General features: G+C 51.4%; 1 protein-coding gene across 8 annotated transcripts in view; it reads right to left on the bottom strand.

Moving 5' to 3' along the window:
- RIMS3 (regulating synaptic membrane exocytosis 3) overlaps positions 1–23,681 on the bottom strand; it is a 61,682-nt gene that overhangs the window by 30,500 nt on the left and 7,501 nt on the right. For 2 of the 8 annotated variants that reach the window (XM_073791477.1, XM_073791466.1), the window contains 4 exons: positions 16,190–16,362; positions 10,103–10,883; positions 4,640–4,781; positions 1,305–1,417 (listed from right to left, as the gene is read on the bottom strand). In XM_073791477.1, coding sequence (XP_073647578.1) covers positions 1,305–1,417; positions 4,640–4,781; positions 10,103–10,319 — 472 coding nt within the window. In that variant the 5' untranslated portion in view covers positions 10,320–10,883; positions 16,190–16,362. The other 6 variants (XM_019938033.3, XM_073791463.1, XM_073791460.1 and 3 more) reach the window with 6 other exon arrangements.

The following is a 23,681-nucleotide window of genomic DNA, read 5'->3' as shown; positions in this document are numbered from 1 at the left end:
TGCCGTGGAGCAACTAAGCCCGTGTGCCACAACTACGGAGCCTGCGTTCTAGAGCCCATGAGACACAACTACTGAGCCTGCGTGCTGCAACTACTGAAGCCCGTGTGCCTAGAGCCTGTGCTCTGCAACAAGAGAAGCCACCACAATGAGGAGCCTGCGCACCACAATGAAGAAAGCCCCTTCACAGCAACGAAGACCCAGCCAAAAATAAATAAATTAATTAATTAATTAAAAAAAAAAGTCTGAAAGCAAGGGCTGGGGATTAGCCAAATCCCACCCAAGAGCCCAGTGGGAGCTGACATTCACCCTATGAGGGTCCCTGTGGACCCCTCTTCCAGCAGACAAAGGCTCCTGTGTAAGCAGTTTAGAGGAAGACAGGGCAGTACAGTGGGAGGAGTCCTGGCTTGGAATGGAATGCCAGCTCCACTGCATGGTTCACAGCAGGGCACTGTCTGCACTCAACTTCCTCATTTGCTGTGAGGTCAAAGGTTAGACACTGTCTATGTAAGGGCTGAGGTCAGACTGATGGGGAAGGAAGGGTGGAGGTGAGGAGGCATCTCTGGGGAAGCTAGCCTGGGAGTTGCTGCTTGAAGCCAACACAGCCAGGATCTAAGGGAGAGAGAGAGGGAGGGAGCCAGAACTGCAGCTAAAAGGACCAAGAATAGACTGTAGGGAGTACTTCCTAGCTGCAGAGAAGAAGGATGAGAAAATTACTAAAAGTCTTCTAGGTGCCAGGCACTGTTAGAAGTAACAAGTCAAATCAGACACGGTTCCTAAGGCGTAAATGAAATATTTCATGCAAAGCATCAAATAGGGACTCAATACATTGTCTTTAGATCGCAGAACTATGGCAGGCATTATTATTCCCATCTTACAGATGAGGAAACTGAGGCTCAAAGAAGGGAGGTGACTTGGCCAAGGTCCCACAGATAATCAGTGATGGAGCAGACTCCATGGATGTCAATGCCATGATGATTTTTGTTCACCATTTTATGCCTGGCACTTCGCACAGCTGGGCACACAGTAGGCGGTGAGAGAGTGGGTGAGTGTGTGGTGATGCGAGGGAGGGAATGTGCTGGAAAAGCTGCTGCAGGGCGGCTGGCGGAGAAAGGCTGGAACCCTCTCCTCTCTGCTGCGGGAGGGACTGAGGAGTGTGCATACTGACTCCTCCTCACTGGCACAAAAGCCTGAGCGAGGACCCCTTTCTGCTGCTTGCATCGCATCACGCAGGGCCCCCGCTGAGCTCACCCTTCCTGCTGCGTGGCTGCCGTTGCCCCACTCACCCTGCCCTTGAGAAGACTCACCCATTGGTGGCGTTGCCAGCGTCTGTCGCCCAACAATCTGGGCTGGTCCCAGGCCATCCAGAAAATCGCTGAACTGGCTTTCACCTCCAAGCCGGGTGGTGGGGAATATGAACCTGGAGAAGGAGGCAGGAGATGCTTGAGGGCATCTGGATGGCGGGACGCAGTGGTTCTGCCCCTGGGGCACTGGGCACTCCCTCTGTGCCTCAACCTCCCCTCTACAACGTGCGAGTGTACTACTATGGCTGGGGTCAAACAGAACTGTTCATCTCTGCACATTAAAGAAAAATACTCCGATGCCACTTGAGAAAAGAGACTAATAAACATACATAATCATGGTATTTAATCCTCAAGCGCCAGAATTTCTAAGGCGACCCTGAAAAGGCAGGGCTTGCTGGACACGTGCGTCCTCACCAGGGGGTGTTAATGCCAAGAACCAGAGACAAAGGCCAGAAATTTCAATGCCTGGAACGAGTTCTAAGAACTGAGTTTTAGTTGACTATAAGTTTGAAATCCAAGTCAACAATGTGAGGTGGTATCCCAAACAGCAACTGAGACCAAAATAACACAATTACAGGTTTGAGATTAATGACAAGCGATGGTGGGTGGCCCATGGCTGTGGGGAGCCTGGAAATAGTAACAGAAAAAACTGACAGTGATTGAAATTTGGCCAGATGCCAACAGCACACTAAATGCTCCACTGTATCATTTAACCCTTACCACCACTGTGGGTGGCAGGAGCTATTATCCAGTTTTACAGATGAGACAACAGAGGCTCCAAATGGTAAGAGGCTTGCCTTGCCTACAAAACAGAGATGAGGGGGCTTCCCTGGTGGTGCAGTGTTTGAGAGTCCGCCTGCCGATGCAGGGGACACGGGTTCGTGCCCCGGTCCGGGAAGATCCCACATGCCGCGGAGCGGCTGGGCCCGTGAGCCATGGCCGCTGAACCTGCGCATCCGGAGCCTGTGCTCCGCAACGGGAGAGGCCACAACAGTGAGAGGCCCACGTACCGCCAAAAAAAAAACAAAAAACAAAAACAGAGATAAAACCCAACTCATACAGGGTGATGGTGAGGATTCGGGCAGATGGCGCAGGAGCAGCTCCAGACAAACAGGAAACAATCAGCGGTAGTTACTGCGGCTGTTGGTGTGATCATCACGGGAAATGTGCTACTTTTGCATGTCCTCAAGCCTATGTTCTGGGGAGGCCAGCAGAGAAAGGACAGGTGAGGGAGGGCTGGCCCAGAACTGCCCAGAGGCTACAATGGACCAAAGAAAGTTCTAAGATCTCCTAGAATAGCCCAGGCTCCTGCCTAGAGAGAGAAAATGTTGTCCCAGAACGAATCCCCTGTTGGACCATTTGGCCTGAGTCCCTCTTGGCCAGAGACAGGCAGGAAGGGGAGACAGGCTACATACACTTATTGGAAAGGACATGTGTCTCTCCTCTACCAGCCTCAACCTTCACACCCCAGGAAGGGGCTTCAAGGCCCATCCATTTTTATTGGCCACAGTCTGCAATAGCCTAATATCACATTTTTAGGATAATGGGATCTGAAAAGGTTAAATGAATAGCCAAGATATGGAAGCCAACTAAGTGTCTGTCAACAGATGAATCAATAAAGAAGATGTGATACATATATATATATCATATATATATAGATGTGACATTATATATATATAGATATATGAATGAATATGATGGAATATTACTCAGCCATAAAAAAGAATGAAATAATGCAGCACAATATGGATGGACCTGGAGATTATCATACTAAGTGAAGTAAGTCAGACAGAGAAAGACAAATATGATATCATATTACTTATATGTGGAATCTAAAAAATAGTACAAATAAACTTATTTACAAAACAGAAACAGACTCACAGACACAGAAAACAAACTTATGGTTACCAAAGGAGAGGAAAGGAGGGATAAATTGGGAATATGGGATTAATAGATACATATTACTATATTAAAAAATAAACAACAAGGACCTACTGTATAGCACAGGGAACTACATTCAATATCCTGTAATAAACTCTAATAGAAAAGAATCAAAAGAATATATATATACACACATATATACGTATAACCGAATCACTTTCCTGTACACCTGAAACTAACATAATATTGTAAATCAGCTATACTTCAATTAAAAAAAGAGAGAGAGAAAGGATAACAACTATAACAAAAAGAAACGTAGACTCTTGAGGTCACAGAATTTCAGGAGCTTAGTATAGAGAGCGTGGAGATTGTGAAAAAAGGTTTTAGGGTCAAATGTCCTTAATTCAAATCCTAACTCCACCACCACTTAATAGCTGTGACCTTGGAAAGGTACCATACCCTCTTCCTGTGCCTCAGTTTCTCCACTTGTAAAATGGAAATAATGGTAGTACCAACATCCCTCAGGGTTGTTGTATTAAATGAGACACTGGTTTTGGCCTGATAGTGGCTGGTAGACCCCAGGGTAAGAGGCACTGATCTGAAGTGCCATTCTGCATACGGTAAATCCTAGCAGCTACTCACATTCATAGGAGCAGGCTCAGTAGCAAGACACGTGATCATAGAATTTAAATAATAGAGCCACAGAATCCTGAGATCACTGGGCTTTGATGAAGCTGATTCAGAAAATCTTAATCATATAACCATCATTTCATAGATTTAGAAGAGATCCAAAGGGATATCTAACCCAGAGACTCTCCAGTTTTCGGCTGCAACACATATGCATATGTAAGAAATACACTTAACGTCATAGACCTACGTGCATCTATCTATCTATCTATCTGTTGAAAAGTTCACAAGGTAATTTTTCCTTCCTCCATGGGATACATTTGAATTTCCTATTTCCTTTTCTAATGCTGGTTTTGACCCACTCAACAGATTTTACTTCCTGCCTGTAAGTCATCATCCAGTTTGAAAAAGTGATCTAGTCCAAACTCCTGCCCTAAGCTCCAAGCAAGTCCACCTGTGAGAACTCCATTCAGCTGAGCTGTAACAACTGTTTCAGATTTAAAAGATTTTAGGATCCCATTTTCTTTTCCAACCCTTTCCTCTGGAGCAGGATGGTATGGAGGTCTTGGGAGGTGGGAGGCATGAAACATACCGATGGGATGAACTGCTCCTGGGCCACTGGGGTATTCTGATGGGAGACAGAGGCCCAGAGCAATAGGAAGACTGGGGTCCAGACAGCGGGTGTCCAGGGGAGGGGGACAGAGGGAGGCGGGGATACAGAGGAACTCAGATAACTGGGCTGGAAACCCAAGCAGATTTTCCAGCCCTGTGCCTGTGACCAGAGGACCCCGGTGGAGGGTGGGTACACGGTGGGGGTGGGCTGAACGCACGTGCCATCGGAGCTATTGCTGTTGGTGCTCCCGTCCGTGGACTCCCGGCTGCCCTGGCGAGGGACCCGACTCCGCATCTCCACGGCAACACCCGTCTCCGTGCTCCGCCGGATGTTGCTGCGCAGTTTCTTGGTGGCCCCTTCTGTGACACCCCCAGAAGCACAGAGAAGGAACAGGTCAGATCACTGAGGAGGCTTCTCCGAGATCACTGCTAAAGTCATCCTCTTGGGAGGGGGCAGGATAGGCAGGGCCCTGACTGGAGGCAGGGCCCTGACTGGAGGCAGGGCCGCTGCTGCGATGACCTCTAGAGCCGGTCTGCAGCCTGACCCCTGGCCCTGCTCAGGGCAGTGACGCAGACAAAGCAGACTAGAAGGATGGCTGGAGGCAGAGTGGAGATGGTGGGGCTACGGGTGGGGAGTCAGCAGGCAGCGCTCAGCCCTGCAGCCCTCCACCCTCGGTCTCCTTCCTGCCAGGCTCCCCTGACCCACACCTTGCCACTCAATTTCAGCCCTTGCCCCAAAGGGTTCAGTTTCTTCTTCTGGAAAGTTTGCCCTCTCTGGAATTTCCAGATTTGCTTTTCCTCTTCCAGGTACTCTCCTGAAGCCTGTCACTCCCAGACATCACAACCCACCTCTGTGATACCCTCACAGGCCCTATAAAAGACAAACAAACCCATGTGAATCCTGACCCTGGCAAACTAACACCCATTCTCAAGGTGGGTCTGAACGTGGAGGGGGATGTGTGTGGAGAGGTGGAGAAGCCACTAGAAAAATAAGACTGAGAAAGAAACTCCTAGGCTGACCTGAACTGACTTTGGCTCTGAGGGAGAGGTCTGCAGAAGAACCTCAGAAGCTGTGTGGTGACAGCTCACCCCCAGTGTCTCTGTAGCTCCTGTTCGGGGGGCCCTCTACCCCTAGGTCCCCTCTTCAGCCTTGCATGGAACATAGGGCACTTTGCCTCTCCTAGCAGCGGCACCATCCTGCCTGGGTTTCCATGGCAACCTCCTCAGCATTGCAGTGTGGTCCCTTTAGACACTCTCTCTGCCTGGCGGGGGGGCGGACAGAAGACAGGTTGTGGGTTTTCAGGGACTTCCCCTCCTGAAGCTTGGCTGCCTGAGGAGCCTGACGGGGAGGGAAGTGACGCTCAGATAGGGACTATACCAAAGGAGCCTTTTGCTGTCACTGGTTAGAGGCCCAGGCAGATTGAGAGTGGAGCTGCTTACAGGGATGGGGAGGGGCCAGGGTGAGGCAGGCAGCACAGCCCCTGAAAGCAGCGGGGAAGGGGGAGCTGGTTACCTTGGAAATTCGCTCTCCCACTAACACCCAACGGTGGGTCGGGAGGGGATGTTTGAGACCCCAGCCTGGGAGAAGGGGGCCTTTATTCCTCCTGCTTTGCCCTACTTATCTTTCAGGAAGCCCCATCGGGAGAGGAAAGGCTGAGAGGATGGGATGGGGGGACTAGGAGTGGGGTGCTGTAAGGAGGAATGTCTCCTCTGGAACCACCCCAGCTTCTGGGATATTGGAACAGCTACTAACCAGCAATCAGTGAGACCATCAACGTGTCTGTCTCTCTTACACACACCGCCCCCCCCCCACACAGAGTCTTATTAGCTCACGCATATTTCTTTCGCACAGGCGTAAGCAGACACACATGATTGCCAACAATCACATATGTTCATACGGTGATCTCACGTACAAGGTCGTGTGCATGTTCATGTAACAGTCACACAGCCACAAATGGTCTTACCGAGTCTTAGTCATACGTACACATGACACAGCCTGCCACACACATGTGACCTCCACACCATAATAACACCAGGAGCTGAACCCATCCGCTCAATCACACACACAGATGCAAACCCACAAATGGTGTGTGACCCACCACACACAGAGGGCTGGGCAATAATTGTGGGTGGGGTGGACTTGCCCTGTCCCTTGCTCCTAACTGCCACATCCTCTCTAATCCGATTAGAAGACAGAAGGGCCTGTGGGGGCCACACTTCACCCTCCTTCTCCTCAAACCCCCCCAACATACACCCTGAGCTGAAGTCAGAGCCTCACCACCTCGTGACCCCAATCCCCCATCTTCTAGAGCTTAGGAAAGCTCTGACCCATTTGGGAGAGAATTTACCTTCTTTGATCTGCCCAACCTACTGTGAGCCCCTGGGTAGGGAAGTTACAGAATCCTGAAGTGCCATTTCCCAGATGGGGAACCTAGAGTCCAAGCGCCCATAGAGCTGGGGCTACACCCTAGGCCCACTGACTCCCAGTTCACTGATATGCTACTCTTCACTCCCCTCCACCAACTCCACATTGTTTTGAGATGTGATTCAGCAGAGATTAAGTTCCATGTCTCTGGGTGAGGAGGAAGGTCTTGCAAACTCAGAGAAAATTCCTCTACTGGTTTCATACCTGTCCAGTCTGTGAACTCTGTCGATCTGGGGAGTAACTTCATGTAGCCTCTCTCCCTAGAGAACTGGACCAAGTTGCTTGCAATAATTCTGTGGTCCTTGGAGACCAAAAGACTCCAGGGACCATCCCATCTGTCCCACCATGAACAAGGGAGAGGAAAACACAGCCTCCAGCAGCACTCCCCATGGGATCTCCTGCAATGATCCTGAGCCCTCGCCCCACCCTGGTCCGGGGCCCAGAGACTAGGAGGGGAGAGCCACTGTCCTTGGTACTGAAAAGAGAAGCTCCATTTGGGCAAAGGCAAGGACAGCCCAGGATGGCCCTGTGTAGACCCAGCCTAAGGCCAGGCCAGAACCCACCTGTGTCCTGGGAGCCCAAAGATCTGACCCCACCTTCCTCTCTGCTCCCACAACTTAAAGAATGTTAAATCTAGAAGGAAGCTCCATTTTACAGAAGAGGAAACTGAGGCCCAGTGGGAAAGTGACTCTGCCAAGGTCCCATGAGGAGTTAGAGCCAGGACTAGTCCTCTAAAGTTTCAGGGTGAGTTTTTGGAAGGCCATTCTAGGGCAACGTAAGGAATAAAATGGAAGGGGCAGGCAGAAGGCAGGGGAACTAGAGGGGAGGCTGGCGCAATAGAACAGGCTTTGCAACAAAGAGCACAGGATGGGTGAGGCTCAAGCCAATGAGCAGTATGGAGGACCTGGGAAGGGCAGACTCATAGCCCAGGAGACTGGGTCCTGGAGAGGAGTTCCTCCCCACTGCACACAGCCCCGCCCTGCAGGGAACTGAGCCATCCTGCCGGGGGCAGCAGGGTCACCCTGCTAGGATCTTATCCCAGAACAGAGTATCCGGGGCCAATGCCCTCAGTGATCGGCCCCATACCTCCCTCTGAGGCCAGACCCAGGATGGCGCTTTAAGCTGGGACACTGGCAACCTCAAGGCCTGGGAGAACAAAATGGGGACAAGTAAATATGAAGAGGAGAGGAGTATTCTACAAGCAAGGGGCAGAGCTGTGGAGGCCAGAGAAGTCACTTTTATTTTTTAGTCACTTTTTTTTTGGCCCTACTGTGTGACCATGGGTAATAATAACACCAACAATTTACCAAGTGTCTAGTACGTGCCAGGCAAGAGGCTGGGTACCTTTACACATCCTATCTCATTCAATCCCCTGGACAACGCAGCAAGGCGTGTATTATTGTCCTGATTCTACAAATGAGGAAGCGGTCTCAGAGAGGGGAAGTAACTTGCCCAAGTCGCCCAGCTAGTAAATGACAGGGTGCATCTCTGAAGGCCAATTTGAAGTCCTTCTCCAAAAAAGTACCTTCTAGTCTCCAGGCTCAGATGCCTCATCAATAAAATGAGTACTCAGACCAGAAGATCTCCAGATCCCCAGGGCCCCTTCCTGCTCTGACATTTGGCAACTGGATGATTCAGAGAGACCTTTGGTTAGAAGGGCAGTGGGCAATTCCCCTGGCTCCCCAGGCATTCAGCCATGCCCTTGCATACCGCAGAGACAAGTGATCTGGAAGCCCCATCATCGTTCATTTCCCCTCAAGGCTGGAGGTCATCCTGGTGTCTGCTCCAATCCCTGCCTGCTGACTGTGGAGCCTAGGTAGGTGGACAGTCCCAGGCAGATCACTGATATTCTCACAGTGACTCAGGCACCTGTCCTGGCCTTGGAAGACCGTCCCTCCAAGTCATTTGGGCATGAAGAGACCTTTGGGTCTGAAGCTGAAACAGCCGATTCAGCCAGAGATCAGCAGGGCTTGGTTTCCTGAGGCCAGACTCCTGGGGGCCCTCCTAATCTTAGTCCCCCAACCTTAACGCCACCCCATTGGTCCTGTCCCAGCCCAACTCCTGGATTCCTAGATCCCCATCTTCCGGACTCCCTAGTGTCAAGCATATTCACAGGGGCCATGCTCATCCTGGGGCACTCATAATCTCAAGCCCCCTCCCCGTCCAGCATTTCTCTGAGCCAGAAACCATATCGCAGCTTGATTGCTGGAAAAGACCATCCCACATGCTCCTGTGGAGGGCTTTGTAAAAGTCTACTTTAAGGCCTGGAGAAGTCCCCCAGCCCCAGTCCCAGCTGGGAGTCTTGATGGGCATTCTCCCCGGATCCTCCAGTGCCCCACACCTCACCACCCCCATCCAGCTGCCTATTTGAAGGTTTCTTAGGGAAGTTGTCACTCTGAGCAGAATAAGCAGGAAGAGGTTTTAAAACAAAACCAGCTGGTGTCTGGGCTGATGCCACAAAGTGAGGAGGTCTTGGTGGGGGGAGCTGGCTCCCCTGTGACGTGAGCTCCAGGTGTGACTGTGTGTGACAAGGTGGGTTACCCGGCAGGCTGAGCATAAGTAGGATGCTATAACCAGGTGTCTGAGAAAATCTGCTGTATTTATCAGGAGGTAGCTGTGAAGGTAGTGTGTGAATGTGGCTTTGTGAGGTATATGCATACACACATGTGACGTGTTTCTATGACCACAGGCCACTGAGTGTGCATGTGCGTAAGGGTAGGTTTCCTGAGCAGTCGAGCATGCTATTCATGTGATTATGCAAGGCATGTGTCTTTGTATGTGTGTGTCTCTCTCGTGGCTTTGTAACATGTCTGCAGCTACTTGTACTTAGGAAACTCGAAGATTATAGGTGAGACTGAATCTCGTGGATGTTTCCGTGACGCTGTGGTGTCACTCAGCACAGTGCCAGGAACATGATGGCTGCTTAATGAATAACTGCTGATAAGTGTGTAAGTCTGTGCAGAGGCAGCAGAGTACCAAGGTTAGGAGCACGAACTCGGGAGCCCAATGCTGGGGTTTGAATCCAGACTCTACCACCTACTAGCTGTACAGTTTGGGGCATCTTACTTCCCTTCTCTGTGCTCCAGTACCTTCCACATAGAGTTACAGAAGGAGTCAGTGAGTAGGACACGTACTAGACCCAGAACAGCACCTGGTACATGGTAAGTGTGACATAAGGATTTGTGGGGGTAGGAGTGCCCACCCGTGAGAACTGCCCCTGGGCGCCCGGTCACTGTGAGGGGCCCACACCCCTCACCAGCCTGGGGGAGCTGGAGTGTGCCCCTGCTCCACTGGGTCAGGCCCACGATGGCCACCATCTTGGCCCCGAGGCTGCTGCGCCGCTTCTTGGCCGTGGTGGTCCCGGTCCCGTCCCCAGCCTGCTGGGGTCCGCAGATTTCGCCGCTGATGCTGGAGCTCCGCACCACGTTCCTGGAGGCCGCAGCTGAGGCTGGAACTGGCTCCCCGTTAAACATGATCCACGGGGCGGCAGGGCCTCAGGCAACCCTGTGGGGCAGCGGGAGAGACAAAGGGATCCCACGTCAGACCCTGGGCCCCTCTACCGCCGCCCCACCCCTTCCTAGCTGTGTGACCTCGGGCAAGGCGCTCAGCCTCTCTGAGGTTGTGGGGATTAAATGAACAAGTCAATGTAAAGGGTGTGCCCAGAATCTGGCTCGTTGAACGGGACTATTCTCATTAGCATGTGGCTGCCCTGACAAGTGACCTGGTTTGGCGGTGAAGGCGGAGGCTGTGCAGTTATGTGACCCACTCTTGAATTCCAAAGGCCTCTACCCACTAGCTGTGTGACCTCACGACCGAACATCTTGGGGTTTCAGTGAACACCTCAGCAAAATGAGAAATGAAAGCACTTACCTCGTAGGACTGTTGTAAGGATTAAATTAGCGCAGGTCAAAGTGCCTGGAACGGTATCAGGCACGGAGTAAATATTCAGTAAGCGTGACTGTTGTTTTCACAGCCAAAAATGAGAACAGGCAGAACAAAACTGGCTCCAGCCTGGGCAGACTGTGGAAGGGGTCCTCCTGCTTGAAGCGGGTGGGACAGAAAAGTGTAAAGAAGCAGGGAAAATCACCCTTACTGGGAGGCAGCCACTACAGGCATCTTAGCCGATTTCCTCCCAGTCTCTTTTTCACACATTTCAAAAAATAACTGAACTCATACTGCCAATACAATTTTATATCCTGCTCTTTTTCATTTAATGTTATATCAGGAGACTCTCCAATGTTATTAACGCTTTGTAGAAATGTTTAAATGCCACCAGTATGTTCCACTGTGTGGAGGCACTATGACTGACTTAAATATTTCAGTACAGCTACTGCTTAGATCAAGTCCAACTTTCTCCTCCCTCTCTCTCTCTCTCTCTGTCTCTCCCTTTCTCTCCTGTCTTTTAAACAACACTGCAATAAAGATCTTTGTACACTGATTTTTTTTTTTTTTGCGGTACGCGGGCCTCTCACTGCTGTGGTCTCTCCCGTTGCGGAGCACAGGCTCCGGACGCGCAGGCTCAGCGGCCATGGCTCACGGACCTAGCCGCTCCGCGGCACGTCGGATCCTCCCGGACCGGGGCACGAACCCGCGTCCCCTGCATCGGCAGGCGGACCCTCAACCACTGCGCCACCAGGGAAGCCCTGTCCACTGATTTTTATCTGCTTATTTCCTTAGGATCAACTCCTGGAAATGAGGTGACTGGGCTAGCGAGTGTGAACGCCACTGGTAGCTTTTCACTTCCTGCTTCCTGACGGAGCTCTGGTTTTGTCCACCTCATCCCTTGTTTTAGAGGCAGATCTTGATTTGTTTAAAACAATCAGTGAGTGGCATTCACCTTGGTAACTCTTACTGGTCCAAGGGTGGGCATGTGACTAAGTTGGCCCAATCTGACTTAAGGGCATTGGATTCCAGGCACAGGGCACAGAATTCCAAGGGCACTGGATTCCAGGCTTAGAGGTGGGTGCTTCTCCCTCTGTCTGTCTGTCTTTTCCCTTCCTCCCTTAAGACCTCTCTCCCGAGAGAGAGCCCACCCTAGGATGAAGCCAGTGCTGCTGAGGGTGGCACGGCACAGAGACAGAAAGGACCTCAGGCCAACCTGGAGCCTGCCTTCTCTGGCCTTCCTGCTACGTGAGACAATGTGTTTTCCATTGCCTAAGCCAGTTTGACTCAGGGTTCTCTGTTACATCCAAAAGCATCTTACCTAATACTGAGAGCATAAACATTTTTCTGATTCTTGGAATATATTGCCAAATTCCTTTCCAAAGCAGACAAATTTTCTCTCTAATGCTGCATTCAACAAATACCTAAAGAGAATATAGCCAATATTTTATAGTAACTATAAATGGATATTACCTTAAAAAATTGTGAATTACTGTACTGTACACCTATATAATACTGTACATCAAGTATACTTCAATTAAAAAAGCTATTCCAAAAATAAAATGTCAGTTATTCCTAAATTAATCTATAGATTCAGCACAATCCCAGTCAATATTCTAACTGGCCTTCTTGTAGAAACTGGCAAGTGGATGTCCTAAAATAATCAAGGCAATTTAAAAATTTTTATCTATTCATTTTTAAAAATTGAAGTATAATTGACCTACAACACTATGTTAGATCCAGGTACACAAGATAGTGATTTGATAGTTCTATACATTACAAAATGATCACCACAAGTGATCCCAAGTTTTAAGTATTATATTTATGCTAAAGGTCATCATTTTACTTAATAATATACTTTAGAAAGATATTTTTGGGGGAATTTACTGGTGGTCCAGGACTCCGCGCTTCCACTGCAGGGGGCACGGGTTTGATCCCTGGTTGGGGAACTAAGATCCTGCAAGCTGCGTGGTGCGGCCAAAAAAAAAAAGAAAAATATTTTTTCTCTGAGTATAAAATTGAGGAAAAAAATGTTAAAAAAAATTTAAACCCCTAAGATTCCAAGGCCTCTGCTGAGTGCCACTGATACAGTAGTGAGCCAGGCCAACTTCGTCCTGCCCTCCCAGAGCCTCCAGTCCAGGAGAGACAGACAGTGAATAACTAGTTATGCAATTAAATATTTAATGGCGGTTCCGATGAGTGCTAGGAAAGAGGACAGAGGGCGCTGGAAGTCACTCCGGGGAGCAGGGCAGCAGGCGCCCGTGGCTCTGTTTAGTGCAGAGGTGGGATCTCCCGCTGTCGCCCTCTACAACTTGGCTGAAAGTCCTAGGCTCGGACAGAGTACAGGAGAGACAGCTGCAGGCAGGCTCCGCCCCCAGCCCTTCCCAGCTCTGCTGTAGCCCCCAGTGCTTTCCCCAGGGCAGCTCCCATCCCAGGGCTCAGGGCCCCATCACCCTGAGGAATCCGACTTTTCAAAAGGACATAGAAAGGAGAGGGGAGATGGAGGTGGGAAGGGAAGGCACCACTCCAGCTGAAGAGGAAGACAGTCCCCAGACAGCCAAGAATGGCCACCTGGGCTCCTGATCAGCACGGCTCCCGCCAGCCTGGTGAATGAGGGCTGACGGTAGGGATGAGTTGAAGCCATGTTTTGACTTCTTTGTGGCTGTCTAGACTGTTCTCGCTGGCCCTGTGATGTACGCAGAGTCTCGGATTGTATTTCTCCATCCATCCCCCATCAACCTTGCAGCTAATGGAAAGTCCCCCTGGACTTGGGCCTATGATGATCTCTTTAGTTTCCAATTCTAGTGCCAGTTTGTGTGTTTTTTTGGGTATGCGCATGGTCTTTTGGTGGACGGTGGGAGAGGGCTTATCTGATACTTTGAACCAGCTAGAGCAAAAGCCTAATTTACTCCTCAAAGTATTTCTGTTACATGTGTAGTTATCTCCACGTCACAGATGAGAAAACCCAGTCTCAGAGAAGTTAAGGCCTTGCCCATCCAACTCAGCTAAGAAGTGGCCAGGCCTAGACTCCTGTTTCCGGGTCTCCTGTTTCCACGAAGAGACAGACACGCTCAGCAGCCCCTACTCCTTCACCCCAGAGCTCACCCAAAGAGGGGGGCCCAGCCCTCCTGTTCAGGCTTTGCCCCGGGTCTCCAGGTTCTTTGCGAAAATTGTAAGCAAAGTATCTGTGATGAGAAAACCCACTCTGGCCCCAGGTTCCCACGGCTGGCGTGAGCATCTGAGGGGCAGCAGAGATGCCACTCAGACCACAGCTGGAGAAGCAACTGCTTCCCTTGTGTTGCCGACAGGAAGCTCAAGAACACTGCTCCCAGGGGAAGAGAAGGAAAGAGGGTAAGGGACAAAATTCTTGACCTTGCCAAGCCAGGGGCTCATGTTTCCTCATGAATAATGAATGGAACCCGACAAGCAGATGGTTTGACGTCCAGGACTCTGCACCATCCGCAGCCACATTCTCATCTTTAACCACCCGGGGATCACCCAGGGGGCCTGGAGAGCTGACGAATGTTTAGGAGGGTCCAGCAGGCAGGGGCTACCCCCAAGGGGACAGGAGGAGCTGAGACTGACCCAAAGCACTGGACCCAGGACCTTAGGGCCTGCCCCCCGGTCCCAAGTCCAGGGTAGGGCAGTCTGGGAGAGTTCAGAATCAGGAGGTGGGATTAGAATGTATACTGTATAGATTAGATTCTTTGCGTGACCTTCTCTGGGCCTGGGTTCCTCATCTGTGTGTAAACTGAAGGGGTCAGATGACGTGCTCTCTAGAGTCCTTTTGACACGCATGGCAGCAGCAGGCTCAGAATTAGGGCTCTGGTTGATTCTCTGGCAGCCAGCCTGGCTCATGACGGGCAAGACAGAGAGCCAGTCAGAGCCAACCACCTGGCCCCTGTGAGGAAGGCAGTCGTACTCACAGCAGCGCCCCCAGCCATCAGACCACAGGGATGGGAAAGGGGCAGCAGGTGGATATGGTGGCAGAGTGGTGAGGGGCCGGCAGGACACAGAACACAGCACTTCACATCCTGGTGGTTCTAAAAGATTGCTGAATGAATTTCTACAAAAGTCACTTCAACAATTCCCTGCCTCTGAGCAGGACTGTCCCTTTCCCAATCCAGGTCATGGCTCCTGATGGAAGGAAACCCTCCCATGATCTTGCTGGGTCACAGAAACCTTACTCTGAAGTTCTCCCTGCTGACTCCCATCTATTGCTATAGCAGCATCTATGGCCACAGCTTGGACGTCCCCTCCAGGGATCCCTTCCTACTGCCCCCCACTCCTGCCAAGCTCCATGCCAGCGGATACCCTCCAAGTTCCCCAAGGAAGGAGCCTAGCGTTTTCTTTCTGGCCTTCAACGTTTGACCTCTACCCTGGGGTCTCAATACCCGAAAAGCTCCCAAAACCTCTCCTGACTCCTGACAATGGCAGGACTCCAGGCTCTGCCTGGCCACCCTGGGCCCCTTGGTCCTTTTGACCGTGTGTCTAACCAAGTTAATAAACCTCTTTTGAGCATCAGTAAGGCTATCCAAAAGCCCAAGATGAAACTAGCTACCCACCCTTTCAACAGAAAAGACCAAGGAATCTGTCACAGAGTGATGGACTGTTAGGCTGTAAGGGATGGCAAATTCCTAAGGCTCTTACCACCCCCGCCTATCCTCTGCACACAGCAGACATCACTAATCCTTCTCTCTTTCTCATCAGGGCCAGATTTAACCTTAGAATCCCTCTTAACACAGTGCTGCATCACCAACTGATGAGAACCAGCTCATAAGGTCAAACTGCCTTGCCTCCCTATTCCAACCTGCGCCTTTCATTTTGCAGAGGAGGAAATCAAGGCTCAGAATGGGAAAGAGTAATGGAAAAACTGATGAATTCATAAAAGTGCTAACAAAAGATCAAGATGAAAAAAAATTAATTACATGGGACTGAGTGAACTGATGAGGATGATTATAATTTTTGTGACTTTCTGTTTGAATAAAAAAAAAAATCCCACAAGGACTCAGAGGCAAAAAATATACAAATCAATTTTCACTGCAAAGTAAAGGAGCTGTTGCAGTGGAGGATTACTGGACTGAATGTCAATATTACGACATAGCATGAGTGTGTTTCGTGTTTGGTAATTGCAGTCATTGTTGCTTTTGTTGTGGTCATGCATTTACAATGCTTGGTGTCAGTTTATTTATCTCTTGTAAAAATAAAATAGAGTGTGTGTGTGTGAAAAAAAAACCAGAAAGCTAATCATGGGGAAAAAAAGATTATTGTGATGATATGACATTATAATTTTAACATCTTAAAAAAAAAAAGAGAGAATGGGAAAGAGACACACCCAGGGTCACACAGAAAGCTGTTGACAAAACCAGAGCTACAAACCAAGACTCCTAACTCCCAGGTCCTACATCACCTGTCAGGTGCTTCCTCCCCACCTCTCACCTTGAAGACAACCCAAACTCACCAAACTGATGAATCTGAATGTGGTGTTCCCATCACAGGGGGCTGTGCCCCTCCCAACAGCACACACCTAGGGCATTTACACAAGCCTTCTGTTAACTTCTGAGACACCAGATTTCAAGAAAGGAGGTGAAGACAATCAGGGTAGCTTCCAGGAGGAGGTGATGTGATAAGAGTCTGGAAGGAAAAAGGGGAGCTTAGAGGAAGGGCTAGAGAGGACATGTGTCCTCCAGGGATTCTAGTAGCTTGCGGAGTAAAGAGACGGACTTTGGAGATAGTTGTGTGACCTTCAGCAAATCATTCAAACTCTCTGATGCTGTTTCCTCCTTGTCCAAACTCCTGGGTCCCCCAATCTGCCTTTAGGCACTTTAATGTTAAATTGCTGGTGCTAAGGCCAAGGGACTCATCCAGGTCCAACTGCTAAGGAGCTCAGACCCTATTCTTCCTCTGTCCTCTCCCTGACCGATGGGGTCTGTGTCCCTCCCCAGACACTCTGTGACATGACCATCAGTCAGGAGTGTGTGTATTGGGGGTGTATCAGGGGGCCAACTCCCGGCTCCACCCACAGTGTGTGACCCTGAGCAGGTCATTCAGCTTCTCTGAACCCTCATCTCCTCTTCTATAAAATGAGTCTACTGGCCATCTGGACCCAGCCTGACTCTCCGGGCTGGACTGGGGGTCAGATGGGTTAATGAGGAGCAGGAAAGCACAGTAATTAAAAGCACAGGCTTTGGAGGCAGACAGGCTTAGTTCAAAACCTAGACCTGTCACTTACAAGCCATATAACGCAGGGCAATTTCCTTAACAACCCCCCGAGCCTATAGCTCCTCATCTTTCAAGTTGGGATAATAATGCCCACCTTAGGATTCTTAGATGAAATATTACAAAAATAAGGATTGGTACATGCTAAATGCTCAGCTGGGCAATTATATTATTACCATTTATAATGTGCCTTTGTAAATGGTAAAGGACTTCACAGGTGTTGGTGCTTATGAGTCTGGATTGCAACCAGGTGCAACCACTTCCTGGGAAGGCTCGGAGATGAATAGGATCACCTCCCACTCCAGCCCTGGGTGCAGGATAAGTGTGGGATCTGGGTTCCTGCACCTCTCAGTTGAGGTGGGAGCTGACATGTGAAGCTGTGCTTTTCCCTGCCAGCATCTCAGCTCCTGGTCCCTCAGCAGATGCTGCGTCTGGCATTGGAGACCCCTGCCCCAACCCTTATCTAGCACTAGGGCTGCCCACCACGTTGTTCATGCCAATCTGTGCCCATGTCAGAGGCCAGACTTAACCTCAGAATCCCTCTTAACACAGTGCTGCCTCACCAACTAATGAGAACCAGCTCATGAGGTAATACTGATTTTTTTTAACCTGCATCTACAGAAGGTGGGGGCATCCCTTGTTTCTAGCCTTCACTCTCCCCCTCAGGGAGAGACAGGTGGGTGACAGAGCTGGTACGTGGTGGGGGAGGGTAAGCTGGACCCAGGGAGCACACCCAGCCTGAGTAGGGAGCACTCTGCCAGCTCCTCTCCTGGTTATGTGACTTTTATCTCCTCCAAACCAGGCTCGCACACACACTACGCATAACCGGGAGAGGCACAGGGCACAGAATTTCAAGTGTGTGATTACACACCATGCAGACCCACACAAATGATACACACTTAAAGACACAATCATGTGCGTACACAGACATGCACACACACCCCTAAGATACTCATCCACACAAAAGCACACAGAAGTAGCCACACTGACAGCCACAGGCAGGCAGACACACACACACACACACACACACACACACACACACACACACCCTCCCCCTGGCCCCCAGCCCCTGCCCAGCTCAGAGGCATGAAGAGCCCCATCCCTTCAGTGGGCAGGAAAGCAGGAAGTGTCTTACTTGGATCTGTGGGGTCCCTTGGCCAGACATGCACACCAGCTCTGAGCAGGCGCTTGTGTGAGCTTGCACACACACACACACACACACACACACACACTCATATATACTCTGGCCCCCAATCTCACCCCTCTGGCCCCCAACCCCACAGCCCGAACAAAGGATGTCATCGTGAAGTCGGTGGCGAGGAGATGAGAAGGCTGGCTGGGAGCAGCTGCGGTCGCCATGGCTACTGAGCTGACCCACTTCTCCTCCACCCAGCCTGGCCCACTCAGCCCAGGCAAGAAGGGACAGGCAGCTTTGGGCAGTGGGGGCCTCTCCCATCACACACAGTAAAGGGGCGGCCCTCTGAGTGTGTGGTAGGGATGGGTTGAGCAGATAGACTGGGTCCCGATACAAAGGCAAGAACCAGACATCTCCTGAGGAGAGCAGGGTGCTCAGGTCTCCCCCAGCCTCAGGGCCTCTGGCCTCAGGGGCCCATAGGGGTCACGCACTTGCCCTGGACACGTTCTCAGACATAGTCCTCACAGCAGGGCAGGGGCTTGGGTGGTTGGGCCCAACCTGTGTCCTCCACGACTCCAAGGACTCGGGACACCCAAGGGTGAGGCAGACCCAGAGCTGGGTGAGCCCCGTCTCCTGTTCAGAACAAGGCTCCTGAGAGCAGGGTTCGTCTTCCCCACTTGGACTGAGGGCTGCTGGGCCATGGCCAGGCCTTCCTTCCTCAGACGGGGCTGCCGTGTGCCTTCTCTCAGCCAGGGGGCTCCTGAGGACATGGCCGCAAGTCTTCCCTCAGAACTGGGTTCACAGAGGAACGCCTCAGCCTTCAGACAGCTCAGTCTTGTGAGGAGATGGCTCACAAGGCAGAATGAATCCCTCCTGTGGGACGGCCTCCCGTAGCTCCCCGTTTCCTTCAGGAGAAAGTAAAAACCCCTTACAAGGCCCACAAGTGAAGTGACCCAGCTCATCTCGCACTCCTGCCCCTCCTCCGTATTCCAGCCACACTTGCATTTTTTTCATTCCCCAAAAGTGCCACTTTGTCTCCTGCTAGCCTGGAAAGCTCTTCTCCAGTCCGTCCCCACCCTCGTGTCCTGTGGACCTGGTCTGTGTCGCACCACCTTTGGGGGCTAATCCCTACTCAGCGCTCAGTCCCAGGCTGGATGGCATGTCGTAGGAGAGTCTTTGCAGACAAGGTTAGTCCCCCTGTCATGCTCCCCCAGACCCTATACCATCCTTGCCTGTTGTGCGTTGAACTGTGCACCGCCCCCCTGCAAAAAAAAAGATACGTTGAAGTCCTAACCCTTGGTACCTCAGGATGTGACCTTATTTGGAATACATTAAAATAACAGACATTTCCACCAATGTGTAGTTGTGAAGAGGGAAAAGTTCTGCTCTCTGCTTGATAACTGTCTTTTTATTGATTCACTGATTCCTCCTCCTGTCACTCTAGTGGATTTACAGAGCTTGAGCTTCAGAGCCTTGTGGGGCATAGATTCCAGGTGGAAGCATCCAGGAAGAGTGCACATGCTTCCTGACCATCTCCATCACCCACCCCCCTCTCATAACTTGTGGCCAGATGTGGCAGCTGTTGCCTGACAGGGGCTGCTAGACTTGGCACTTGAGAATGCCACTAGAAAACACCCTGGGGCTGAAGCCACTCCCGAACAGAAGCAAGATGCCGCCCTCAGTGGAGGCACCAGTCGGTGCTTCTCAGACTTCAATGTGCACACAAATCACCTGGGGATCTTACTCAAGTGCAGATTCTCATTCCATGGGTCACAGGAAGGTGGAGCCTGAGTGTCTGCATTTCAAACAAGCTCCCAGGTGATACCCACACTGCTGGTCTGAGGACCACCCAAAGCACTGAGAGGTAAAGATAAAACACCCTGGCTGTTCTGCAGAAAGAGTGAACACTTCAGGATGGGGAGACCAGAGCAGGCATCACGGAGGAATCCTCTGCAGAGCACCTCGAAAGGTGGGTGGGATTTAGAGAGGTACAGGTGGCAGGAAAGAGGTGGAAACTAGCTGGGAAGGTCCAGAGAAAGAATGGTATGTTCAGAGGCTGGTGAACAGAGCAGTGCAGTTGGAGCAGGACGTATGTGCAGCTGTGGAAGAGAGGGCTGGGAACATAGGCTGGGAACAGCCAAAGAAGGGCTCTGAATGTAGGGCTAAGAAGTTTGGCTTTAATCCTGAAGGGAGTGAAATCTGACATGGTTTAGATGTAACATTTTACAGAGATCAATCCAACACGGTGCAGAATCAGAACAAAGCCCGACAGCAGGAAGAGCAGTCAGGAGGCAGGTAAGAAGGGCTGCCCTGCTTCAGACAGTGCTGGTGGAAAGAGGAAAGGGGTGCAAGAGTCGTGGGAGGGCTTGGGGGATTGCCTGGAGTTAGCGATGGGACAAGGTTAGGGGAAGGGCAGAAACCAGAATCCAACATGATTTACAGGAAGGGTGAGCAGGAGCCATCCCCACAGCATGAGGTCCTGGAGGGAAAAGTTGGCTTGAGGGAAACATGAGTCCCTATTTTAGATATGATGAGATAATTTTGCAACTCCCATATGGAGGTGCTGGACAGGTAAGCAGATTCCCTGGAGTTCAGGAGAGCAGTGTGAGTGGGCAGGATTTGGGTGTGTTCCCAAAAGGGAAAAGTGAGGTGTGGAAAGGAAGGAGAATGCCCGGAGGAGGGTACAGAGTGAGGAAAGGGTGAGAGGTAATACCTACAGTTAGGGCTAGGAGGAAAATGGAATCCACCGAAGGAGGGAGAATCAGCAAGTCAAAGTAGGAGAACTCAGAGAAGATGTTGTGAGTACACAGATGGCCAACCTGGAGGCCCTACGCACCCTGACATCGAGACCAAGGAGAGGCCTGCCCAGCCCAGGACGTAGGAGGGCAAAGGAAGCCCAGGCGTGAACAAAAGCACAGCCTGAATGGAAAGCAGAATTTGGACTGGTAGAGAAGGGAGCTGGACTCCCTGGGGAGGGTCTGGGTTGCAGCAGGATCCCAAGGGGCCTGGGGCTCCCAAGCCCTTATTCCAGCTCAGCCCAAGCACAGGAAAGACAGTATCCCCACTCACAAACACACACACCGCACTTTGCACACCCACTGACTACAGAAACCCCAGGGGCAGAGCAGAGAAGCAGGAGAAGAAGTCTTTGGGGCAAAGCCTCATTGCTGGGGAGCACATAATTTATCATGCAATTAGGACTCTTTCAAAGAGTGAACAGAGACACTACTAACAATCACACCAGAACCACAAGTGTAAGTTAGGACTGTCCCAGGCAAACCCTAGCCCTGAGGGATACTGGATCCCCTCCCCCGCCAAATACTCACTTGGTCCCTGTTTCCCCTTCCTAGAAAGGGTGGTAGAACTGACAGATAGGTGAGAGGGACAGGCTAGCTCATCCTCAGAGGGAGGGGCCCCGCTGAGGGTGTTGGTGGATGGGGAAATCTCACCCCCTCCCAGTCCCGCCCCAGCCTGAGCGCCAACGCCCCCGCCGAGGGGGAAGCGGCAGCACCACGGACAGCGGCCGCCCCCCCCAACCCCACCCCGCTCTCCCTGCTCCCTGCGGGTCTGGCCTTATTTGGCCAGGGCCGCCGCTAGGCGGGATCAATATTTCATGGGGGAAGGGGCTCCGGTTACCAGACCCCGCGCTGAGCAGGAAGGCGCCGCCCTCGCCTGCCGCCCACCCTGGGGACACTCCCGGGAAGCCAGCATACCCTCGGCCCCAGCCCAGACAGACACTGCCCTCAACGCACTCTGCCTTCCCAGGCACGCCCCTGGCCCCCGCACCCTCTCTGGAGCACAAAGCCCCAGGTGCACGCCACACACTTGCACACTGCCACTCGGACACACCACAGAGCCAGAGATGCTCTACAAAGACGACGACATAAACAAAACAACAGGCACACACCACACCCAGCGTGCAAGCCACCAAGACGCACAACACACACACACATACACACACCAGATGCCTCACAGACACACATTACACAGAGACGCATTCACCACAGACCCACATGCACATCACACACAAGACACCCTGCCACACATGCCCAAACTCACACAACACACAGAGCCTTCCCACAAAGACCCTCAGACATATCACTCAGGGGTCCTTTCACCACGGACACGCACCTACGTACAAACTCTCTTACACACATGCACACACACACAATATGCCTCCACAGAGACCCTCAGACCTTCACCATGGATACACAAGCACACGGCCCACACTACCCAGGCCCCCCACCCCTCGTGGAGCCAAGGCCTGCCCTCCCGCTGTGGACATGGGAGTGGGGAGGGGCAGGCAGGACTTTCCTCCTGCCCACCTGGCCCTGGTCTTGGGCCCTGTGGATAAATCCTCTGTGTCCTCTGAGGCCCCCTGGGGCTGCTGCCCCATCTCCAGGGGCAGGTAGTGAGCGGCACAAAGAGGTGGGAAAGGGGAGAGCAAGGAGAACAGGACCTCTGAGACCCCAAAGCCTCCTGGCTTTGCCGTCCCTGGGCCCCAAGCCCTGGGGACAGCCTCACCCTCACCCATGGCCCCCATAGCCTCTGCACTCCCTGGGACTCCTGCCCTCTGGGAGGCCCTAAGGCCCATGTTGTGCATGGGTACCTGGAGGACTGTGGAGTCTGCAGCTCCTGCCCCACCCCGCAAAGCCCCCACCCAGGAGTGCCCAAGTCCTGCCTCAGAGGCGAGAGGCATCCTACCCCCATCCAGACACCCCAACTCCAAAAGCCCCCCTCTCAAGCAAGCAGCCCACGTTCTCCTATCTACGGGACAATCACAGCGTGATTCTCTGAAAGCAACCCAAGCCAGGGCACAAGGTGAGGAGAACGGAGTAGGCTGGCACAGCATAAGAGACCCCCAAATTCCCCAGGTAGGTGGAGGGGATCTTAAAGATTATCTAGGTCCACATCCCTGACATCCCAGTTTTGCATTATCCACATAACATTGTGTGTCCCTCGGTGGTTTACGCCAAACCTCCATAGGCCTGTAAGGTCCATCAATTATTTTCTTAAAATTGGCACTTTTAAGTTAAATGCATTTATTTTAAAGAGAAATTTTGTGTTACTACTATAAATGGAAAGCCAATACCAATTTTAATAAATGGAAAATGACAGTAAAATAAGTACAGTGAAAACAAAGCTATATTATTAAAGTTTAGCTACACAGAGCTGCCAGTCACGATCTCTGTGGTTTTCCGTTTTTTTTTTTTTTTTTTTTTTTTTTTTTTTTTTTTGGCTACACCGCACAGCTTGCGGGATCTTAGTTCCCCGACCAGGGATCAAACCCAGGCCCTGGCATTGAAAACGCCGAGTCCTAACCACTGGACCACCAGGGAATTCCCCAAGATCTCTGTTTAAAAGCAAGGGCAGGGACTTCTCTGGTGGGACAGTGGTTAAGAATCCGCCTGCCAGTGCAGGGGACACAGGTTCGATCCCTGGTCCAGGAAGATCTCACATGCCACGGAGCAACTAAGCCCATACGCCTAGAGCCCATGAGCCACAGCTACTGAGCCCTCAGGCTGCAACTACTGAAGCTCACGTGCCTAGAGCCTGTGCTCCACAACAAGAAGAGCCACTGCAATGAGAAGCCCACGCA

The sequence above is a fragment of the Tursiops truncatus genome, chromosome 1 (assembly GCF_011762595.2).
Source record: "Tursiops truncatus isolate mTurTru1 chromosome 1, mTurTru1.mat.Y, whole genome shotgun sequence".
Classification (NCBI taxonomy): Eukaryota; Metazoa; Chordata; class Mammalia; order Artiodactyla; family Delphinidae; genus Tursiops; species Tursiops truncatus.
This window is presented reverse-complemented; position numbering and strand designations above follow the sequence as displayed.